A 10344-nucleotide genomic window follows, 5' to 3' on the forward strand; every position below is an offset into this window, starting at 1 on the left:
TTAAACACTTGGATACTGACTTCCATTTTGTTCGTGAAAGGGTCCAAAGGGGAGATCTAGAGGTGCAATATATTCCTACAGAAGCTCAGGTTGCAGATATCTTGACCAAAGGTTTACACAGTCCTGTGTTTATTCATCATTGTACCAATCTCAGACTGGGATATCCCAGTTGAGATTGAGGGGGAGTATTAACCGAGTATTTGTGCATGGGTATTTTAGTCATAGGCTTGTATAAGTTAGCCAGGTGGTTAAGATGTTTAGCTAACTTAGTTATTAAGTTTTGACAGCTGTTAGTTTTGTTTGGTTAGCTATATATACTGAAATATGTAAGCAATTGTATTCAGTTAGATAATACAACAACATTTGCGAGATATTACTTTCTCTCTGCTATAATATTCATTGTTCCTTGTTCTTGCTCTTCGATGGAGATTCATGGCGCAATCTGCCATAGTTATCAGGACTTACCATAGATGGAGGTAGAAGAGTGTGGGTTGGGATGGAAGGTGATTGCGAGACTAAATTTCTGGGTTTTGACATTTTTTTAAATTAATTAGTAAACCTATTTCTAATTTATTTTTAATTCAATTAGACTTGTTGGACTCATTTATGTGTTAAATCAACACATAATAGAATCTTCGACAGAATTGTAATGAAATGATCACATTAATTTGCAAGATCTATTTTCAAAAACTATAATAATCGATTTTCAATTTTATAGACCATCTTGATGATGTAGATCAATCTTAGGGCCATTTGCGATTAAGAAAAAGCTTATGGAGCCTGTGTATGTACCACATCAACATAGAACTTAATTTTGACAACACCTATTTTAAGCGACTATTTCAATCAATTTTCAATTTTAAAGACCATTTTAATGATGTAGGTCAATTGGAGACCAGTTCGGAAGATGTAAACAGTAATGAAAGGCGGCAACGCAAGTAATAAATCAGAAAAATTACAAAAGAGCGCATAAATCTTGAATCATCTGATAGATTTGGGAATAATTGCACTCCGAAGTCCAAACCAATCGGGGCCTTATTAAAACAGGAGGGAAAATTCATCAGTTTCCAGATTCGACCAAAATATTTGGTTCATCTCAAAACAAGCCACTTTCAAAGCAATCCCAGATCCTTAGATGAAGTTTCGGATGTCTAACGACTTCACATCAACCATTGCCTCATCCTTGAATTCCTCCCTGTCAACATATTAAAAACAAAAAGTACATATCAGTCCTGTAAAGGGAAGTTACAATGCGTAATTTTCACATATGCCAATCGAACGATAACAAGGACTCGCATATACTGTTAAGACACCGCAAGCAAAGGGTACAAATCACCGACTCTGAACAAAATTTTACCAATCACCAACTATGCTCAATAAAGGAAGCAAATTAAATAGCATGGTGCATATTTGAATCCATAATGACGACCCTCAATGGTTCAGAGCTACAAAGAAACATACATGACAAAAGAGGAGGTAGTAGGCAAAGACATGGATAAATTACCGTTTCTTCTGAGTTTCCATTGCCTCAAGAGCATCCTTCTTAAGTTCCTCCAGCTGTGCTTTGGCTTTCTTGAGTTCTAGCTGTTCTTCGTACTTTGGTAGGTCGTCCTTACGAATTCCAAGCCTAAAAGGACAAGGTTAGACTAGATCGGAATTTTCTATCTCACATCAGCTATGGAAGCATACTAAAAGCCTGAGACACGAAGGGTTTACTATCCCCAGGTTACAATTGTGACCATTACAATTAAGATTAACTTCACCCTCCTAAATATAATATCTTTTTTTTTTTTTTTTTTGAAAAAAAAAAATGAAAATTAGTTTCAGTGGTTGGTCGTGGAGTGAAAAGAAGGAAATAGTACAACCAAAATCAGATTGATATTGTACAGCGTTTGAAAATCCAGCATGTCAACAATGGGATCAGACGAGGCAATACAACTTTAATTTAAAAGGAAAAAAAAAAAAATCAGTGTTTTACCAGAAACTACTTATCGTATGAGAGTTCACAATTAACTACATAAAAAGCTATAACCCAAAAACTTGGACCATGCAAGCACAGTAAAGCTATAAATAAAAGTTAATCGAGATAACAACTTGCTCTGTATTCAACATAAAAATAAAAATCAAACTGTCACATACTTTTGGTTTATTTTCTCAAATTCTGCCATGAGAACAGCCATCCCTTTTTTATCGTTCCTCAAAAGAGGTTTCTTCAGTTCCTTTTCGACTTTCTCCAATGCATCCATCATCATAGCCTCTGCACCAAGTTCATCAGTAAGACCTCTCCTGTAAAAGGAAGGAAATAAATTAATTGGTAAATATAATTGAATATTTAAAAAAGCGTTTGAAGTATGGATGTTTGCAAGGCAGACGTACGTGTAAACAGAAAAACCCTAAATGACAATTTAACATTAGAAATATCCATATATGATTTTTTTTTTTTTTTTTTTTTAATATTACAAAACTTAATGGGTACTCTCAAACAAGGAAAGCTGATCCTACCTAAATAATGAAACTATCTTATTACACATAATCCTATCAAAACAATACCACCACATAGAACCAGATTTTAGCATTACACTGCAGGCAATCAGATGATGCTGAAGATATTGAAGCCCAAAGCTAAGTCCAAAATATAATACTCCTCAATTTCCTCATATAAGCCCCTCCACAATCTTCAAAATCCTCTTGCTTCTTTCCCACCAAACTATTTAAAAGAACTGCCAGTATGCCGCATACCTTCAACACTTCAGCTGTCTTCCCTACCCCAAACAACTTCTGCCACTCCCTTAACCATGCCTAACATCTTGCTAGGATCAACCAGCTACATTGTGAAAAGACAACTTTCACCTCCACACATAACACACCAAGATGATGATAACCGATGTTTTTGGTCAACCAGGCCAAAATCTGTACCTTCACAGGTACCTTTGCTTTCCAAATGGAGGACTAACAATAGAAGGCATTATCACCAGCATTGTCACACAAGCTTCAAAAGGTACAACAGAATAATTCCACATTTGATCCAGTAGCAACCTTCTAGAAACAGCTCTATTGCCACAAAAATTTTAAAATTCTCAAAATAAGGCAAGAAATCAGCCATCAACCGTTCCTCCTAACCATTTAAGTTGTTCATAAGAATCATAGTCCCAGCTCCAAGAAAAATTAGATCTAACTGACCTTCCTCACGAATACTTGATTTCTTGAGGATAATACTTGGGTACTCACTTTTTCGCATGAAATTTTGAACACATATTTTATTGTTTTAGTAAATAATAGACATGTTAATTAATGTTTCTTGGACTTGGAAAAAACAAGGAACCCGTGGCATCTTTTTATTGCGCCAAATCAGAAAGTGAGTACCTAAGTATTATCCTTCTCTTGAATCCCATTCATGCTTCTTACACCACAAGGCTGCACAACCATTTAATGATTTGTATCTTAACAAAAACTTCACTACACATAAACCACCCTTCTTCATTGTTAAAGACACTACCTCCCTTCTAATGGTCAAAAGACTAAGATAATTATTTCTGCTCTGAGATCACTAAATTGATAATCACACTAAGCTTGGTAGAAATTATTTTTTTAAATAAGACCTTATGAGTAATAACAGAAACAACATGGAGTATAAGCACATAGATTAAAAACCATATTAATCCCATTATAACAATGGACATCCAACAATTTGATGGACAGAGTAGCACGTACTTGATCCTAATTTCTTTCAATGTCAACAGATATGTTCTAGCATCTGGGATATCTTGTGTTCGGCTTTGAATGGTGTGTTTGATGCGCTGGGATTCTGAAAACAAATCTGCCCTGCAAGACACACAATGCATTGCTGACCACTTCAAAAAAGTTAAAACAATGAAAGGTGGCATCTAAAAGAAGAAAACACAAAACAACACACAAGCTCCCTCCTGTAATGTGATAGTAATTGTATCCACATTTCTTAGTCCTTTAATACCAGTAGAAGTTAATGGAAATACAAGGGCTAACAATATAAAAGGAGATCTACAGTAACGTTATAAAATTTTCAAAGCTAAAATTAAATTATGCACTTACGAATTACAGAGTTATGTTATTTAATAATGGTAGCTAGCCTGGAACTAGTCAAGTGTCAATCTCACATAATGGTTGATGATTTACTCCCACCAATGACAAAAGCTTCATCAGAAACAAATTAGTGCAAGTTCATCCATGTAAAGGCAAAGGAAACCTTCAATGCAATCGGATGATCCAAACTGTTCAGTTTTTAGGACTTCATTCAATATCATGCTTACAAAAAAATCACCGAAATCCGAAATTCAACAAACCATAGCACAAATAATATACGAACACAATATTTCTCCAAATATAACTAAATGTTCATGATGATAATCAATTGGTCAAATGAATTTGGATTTCAATAACTTTTTGTACAGATGATTCTAAGATGGAGATCTGTAAACTAGATAGTTTGGATTACTAAACCTTATTGAAGAGTGCCTTGAACAATGAATCCCTCTCAATGAAAGGGATTACTCTTATGAAGGGATTCATATCTATTATATATGCTATGGTTCAGGTTCCTTCACTGTTGATCACAAATATTGATTGTCAATACCCTTTACTCCCTTCCCATCCCTCCCTGTCAATTTCCTTATTTGCATTACCTACTACTCCTTTCCTCGGTAAACTGTAGCAGTATATTATGTACAAACTACACAAAAATATTACTAATATAATGTACATTCTTGAAACATAACACTGCCATCCCTTGTGTTTATATGTTTGTCACGAAATGTGAATTTATACTACATGTGATAACAAATTGGCACATCTGCATAAAACAACAAAGCAATCATATTACTCCATGAAATATACTAGTGAGGGGTTAAAGAAACTGACTTCTCTCTTATGGTTTTCATGACCTTGGCGTACTGAGAAACAGCAGCTGGATCCTCTGGGTCAATGGTGATCTTCTCTTTGCGGAGTATTCCAAGGGCTGTGTCAAATTTCTTTTTAACATCTAAGAAGATGTTCTTCAGCATCTCTTTACCCCTCAAACGCAAGAAATTTTTAGTAAGGTGTCATCAATAATGACGAAGGAAAGACATAAATAAAATCAACAATGGATAACCAGTCACCCATAAACACATCCCATCTAAAAGGCACTAAAATGCCAGAGATAAAGTTTGGAACTTAGCATTGTATAGCACTGATATTAAAACCCATATAAATTTGTGAAAAACGTAGAGCAACCCATTGTTCTCAATGTTGTTATTTTAGGGCCAAGCATTTCGACTCACCATCACCCTTTAGCACGGGGCGACTTGCTTCCTTAGCGAAGTAACGGACAGGAATAACGCGCTCCTGTTGAAGAATGAATCCATTGCCACACAGCTGAAACATTACAAAGAAAATTAATACAAAAATCCATGAGTCCCTGGCTTTCATTCATCCAGAGTTAAAAGCCCCCGAAACTTTCCACATATTCATCATCTATCGGATCTTGAAAAAGTAATATTAATAAAAATGCTCAATCGTGTTATAGCATATCACAAAGTACGCCATCTGATCTGATAAACAATAAATTTAAGAAAATTAAAAAATGAAATTCCTAACCTGAAATGCCCTAATTTTCTCAAACATTTTCTCAAAAGCCAAACAACTAAAGAAAGAAATTTGAGAAATGAGGATCGAGTGACTAACCTGTCTGGATTTGGATAAGAGGCGGGAAGAGAAGGCCATGATCGGAGCTCAGTCTTCGTCTTCTTCCTGTTCGGATTTCAATTTAGGGTTTGTATTTGATTGCTCTGAGGCCTCTATCAGAGCGAGCACTATAGAGAATGGGAGAGGCAGCGAGTTCCTTTCCCTTATATCTGGACCGTTGGATGCTCACCTGGAGACGTACTTGCTGGTATTTTACCACAATGCCACTATGCTTTACCACTTTTTTTTTTTTTTTTTTTTTTTTTTTTTGTTGGAAACTGTTTTTAGCAATTCAAAAATTTAATTCTACACTCCTTACAAGTGTATTTTTCTTTCTAATTATAGAAAGTTTGGAGTGCCGAATGAGATTTTAGGAGCGCTAATAACAATTCCCTTCTTATTTTTTTAAATAATAAGAATAAGACTATAAATCAAATTGACTTTAATCAAGAATCAAACTTGTTATTAAAAATAGTATAACGGATGGCGCTATTTATATACCTATTTTTATTTCTCACACATCGAATGGATTGCAGAATATCAATTAACAAAAATCAACACAGGTGTGTAAGAGGTATAAAAACATGTGTGAATAATACCACCCAGTATAATTTGTGATCTCAAACTTATAATTATTACTGGACCAAAGTACTAATGATAATTTTCTATTACCTTATATTTGTTTATAGATTTACTATTAAAAAAATTGTACAGGTGTACGTACAATGTTTCATTTTCCTCTTTGTTTTTCTGCAATATGATGCACTATCTAAGGTCATTTGTAACATACTTTGCACAAAAGTGTGAGACTTCTAGTATTTTGGTTTTTCTGAAATTTTTCCTGTACGTGATAGCCAAGTTCTTAAGGACTTTTTAAACAACAATCTAACATTCAAGTTTGGCTATAATGGTACATATTACTCATTTATACAGGTTTATACAGGATTGAACTGGTGAAAACATTCATTAGATTTCTATAAACAAGATTCAACCATTGACTATCAGACCACTTAGCGGTACGTACTATGAAAGAAAAATTGGTAACATTCATCATATTTCTTTAACAACCAAAAGCACTTGACAACTTTCGAGATGGCAGCACAACCCTTAGCATGTTGTAATTCATAGCCGGTTAACGTGGATAGCCACTCATACTACTACAACTCATCCCACTACCACTCATCACACAACAACTCATCCCTCTAAACTTGGTCTAACACTCAAACAAAGAAGCACATGATGAAGACACCAAAGCATGAGTGTGGTAGGTTTTGATTTGTCATCTTACCTATTCATTTGCCTATATAAGAAAGACCAAAGTGTATGAAGATAACACATCAACAAGAGAGAAAAGTGAGGAAGAAGAGATGAGAGAATAGAGAGAGTTATCTTTGTACTCCAATCACACTGACTGTAGAGGAACCTCGTAAATATTGAGTCTTGTTTCATTTATTTCACTACACATACTGCCGATTTTACAACATGTTATCAGCACGATAAGCTCTCGTGTCAGTGGAAAGCACAACGCCACAAATCTGGTGAAGCACTACCTTCCTCGCACCTCTATCAGCTGGAATCTCATAGATAAGAAATTATTTTCATTTGATCTTCAAATCTTTGTACTACTGATTTTCTTGAAGCAACTATATATCTTGTTATATGACTATATATCATCCTTTGCAGAAGCAAAAGGGTACAAACTCAAAATTCGTAGAAAATCTGACAGCCATGTAAATAGCCTCTGAACTCCAACTTGCTGACCTCGAATTGAAATACTTTTTAATAAATTTGTTCATTAGCCCAGTATCTACAACATATCAAATGTTTAGAAAATTTTAACGGTGCGACCATTGTAGATGTCTGAAACACCAACAAGTTTCCAATTCCACAAAAAACTAGACAACCATCTTATGAGTATCCAAAACTCCATCTTCGCTAGCTCAGATCAAAATTGTTTCTTCACAAAAGTTTTTCGGTATCCTCTTATCGATATCATATTAAAATTTGAGCTAAATGTAACGGTTTGATATTCTCATAAGTTGCAGGCACTATTCTTGACTCCAAAACTTACGGGAATCATTTCGATTCTTTCGAAACTTACCTGAGGAGGAACACAAATTGAGACTTATTATTACTATCACTTCTTAGGTAACTACAAGGACTTAAGAGTTTTAAAAATAAAATAAAATAAAAGGGATGAAACCAAAGGAAGTGGCATACAAAGAAAAAGAAAAGAAAACAAAAATGGAGACTTAATCATCACCCTTTTCTATTATTGCTTTTATTTACCATGTCTGGAATTACTACCTATTGCTTTTATTTACTATGGCTGGAATTACCGCCTCTTGCTTTAAGTTTTGATTTATTTATGTGAATGGTGCTGAATTAAAGCCCTTGCCACAAGCTTTATTTACTTAAAAGCAATTTATTTACTATGGCTGAAATTACCGCTTAATGATTTGATTTATTTATTATACTTATTTTTATTATGATGACTATATACAGGACCCGAAGTTCCTTGATAAGATCAAACCTGCAGTTTCTTGATCATCATCATATAAAATGATTGGACCCAAAGTTCCATCATGTAAAGGGATCGGTCATGAAGTCCCTTGATCCTCAAGATCGGACATGAAGTTCCTTGATGAGTACCATAAGTTTGAAGTGCCGCAATACCACAACTTAATTGTAATTAAAGCCATAAGAGTCTCAGTCCACAGATTATTAAAGAAGGACTAGAAATACCTTTATTCATGTAAATGATGATATAATCCATGTATATTTGCTGGAGAGTTTACATCTCAAAGTTTTGATGATTATTGCATGTCATTGGGCATTGATGTTGAACATCATGTTCCTCATATTCATACTCAAAATGGTTTAGCAGAAGCATTTACTAAGCGTATGAAATTGATTACAGACGCTTTGCTCATGAAAACGAAATTGCTAGTTTCTACATAGGGACATGCCATTTTACATGATGCATTATTAAGTTTGGTTGAGACTTGTTGCCAACCATCAATACTTCTTAGTACAACTCGTGTTTGGGCACCAGCCAATCATTACACATTTATGAGTTTTTGGTTGTGTTATTTAAGTGCCTATTGCACTGCCACAACATACTAAAATGAGGCATCAATGCAAACTGGGAATTTATGTTGGATTTGATTCACCATCTATCATTCAATATTTGGAACCCTTAACTGAGGATATGTTTAATGCGTAGTTTGCGGATTGTCATTTTGATAAGACAATTTTCCCACCATTGGGTGGAGAAAAGACCGTTCCAGAAGAACAACGAGGATAAAAGACTATCATAGAAGAATGACTAGAATTGTCGTGGGATGTACCCATTTTGTCTTATTTTGATTCATGAAGCAATCAATGTAAAAATGAAGTGAGGATAATTAAATGATGCAACAATATGCTAATCAAATGCCAAATGCATTTAGTGATGTAACGAAAGTGATAAAATCATATATATATTAGCTGCAAGTGTGCCTACAAGAGTTGATGTCCCAGTTGGAACAAATAATGTGGTAGCAAATGATTTATCTGTTGCACACTTGAAGCGTGGCAGACCTTTAGACTCAAAAGATTCAGTCCTTCAAAAGAAGAAGAATATGGTACTACTAAACCATTGCATTCCCGAAGCATAATTGTTGCATGCCGAAAGCATGATAGTCGCCGCATGGATACACGTCCCAGAAAGGACAATCCGCGGACATGGGAATATTGATGTTTCATGCATCAAGCATGATAGGAGTATAGGTTTTAATGACTCAACTCCCGGAAATGGAGATCAAAATCTAAGCTCTATAATGCTCAAGATGAGGTTATGATTCACATTCTCTAAATTATGACTGTTCTGGAAGAGATAGTGTAATACCCTTGAAGAGGTAATGGATACCCAAAGAAATGAAAAGCTTTTATGCATGCGCATGCACACGAGAATATAGGATCACAAATTGACGATAACCAATGGTAATTTTAGTTTTTACATGTAGCTACTAAATTCATCAATGAGCTGTGTTGATATTGAGTCCCGTTCTTTTTTCTATTTTTTTTTGTCGACAAAAGGAAAAATTATTGGCCAAAATGGAGAAAGCACAATTTTGTAAGAACGTGGGAAAAATGGACCCATATATATGTATATAATACAAATAGCCAAAAGATGTTGAACCAAAGAGGTTACATATGAGCATTTATAATATAGTGAAATACACTCACATAATATGACACATAAGGTTACTAATTGAAACCTAAAATTATTATCCTGTAAATGAGTTCATATGAATGGGGAATTATATACGAAGGGTTGTGAGTCACCCACATCATATCTTCATAAGTAAATTTGTCAAGTATACATGGGAGCATATTGCTCTATATAAGTTCTAAAAGAAGAATGTGTCATGAAGTGTAGAAAATCCCTGAAGTATTCAAGTTACTTGAAGTAAGCCTCGGAAGGGTAAAACATAAATTATGTACTCAATACCAATGGATGGTATAAATTGCCTTAGTGAGTACTATCATTATAATATTGTTGCGACACACTAAATCTCTTGCAAGAGTTGATGATTTTAGATTGGAACTTCTAAAGAGTGTAGAAATATTATGAAGTGTTGACTTATTGATAATGTTTTAACT

At 34.6% G+C, this 10344-nt stretch overlaps 1 protein-coding gene across 1 annotated transcript; it reads right to left on the bottom strand.

Moving 5' to 3' along the window:
- Positions 1-972: 972 nt before the first annotated feature.
- Positions 973-5857, bottom strand: LOC125471077 (probable ATP synthase 24 kDa subunit, mitochondrial). Its single transcript, XM_048570952.1, has 7 exons — positions 5698-5857; positions 5295-5388; positions 4894-5038; positions 3712-3822; positions 2140-2286; positions 1505-1627; positions 973-1195 (listed from the first exon to the last, which is right to left on the bottom strand). Exons 1-7 carry the CDS (start codon positions 5734-5736, stop codon positions 1132-1134), a joined length of 723 nt encoding a protein of 240 aa, XP_048426909.1. The 5' UTR covers positions 5737-5857; the 3' UTR covers positions 973-1131.
- Positions 5858-10344: the final 4487 nt, after the last annotated feature.

Source organism: the organism of the source record quoted next, unplaced genomic scaffold, assembly GCF_019419815.1.
Source record: "Pyrus x bretschneideri cultivar Hongxiangsu unplaced genomic scaffold, Pyrus_bretschneideri_v1 Contig56, whole genome shotgun sequence".
In the NCBI taxonomy this organism is placed as follows: Eukaryota; Viridiplantae; Streptophyta; class Magnoliopsida; order Rosales; family Rosaceae; genus Pyrus; species Pyrus x bretschneideri.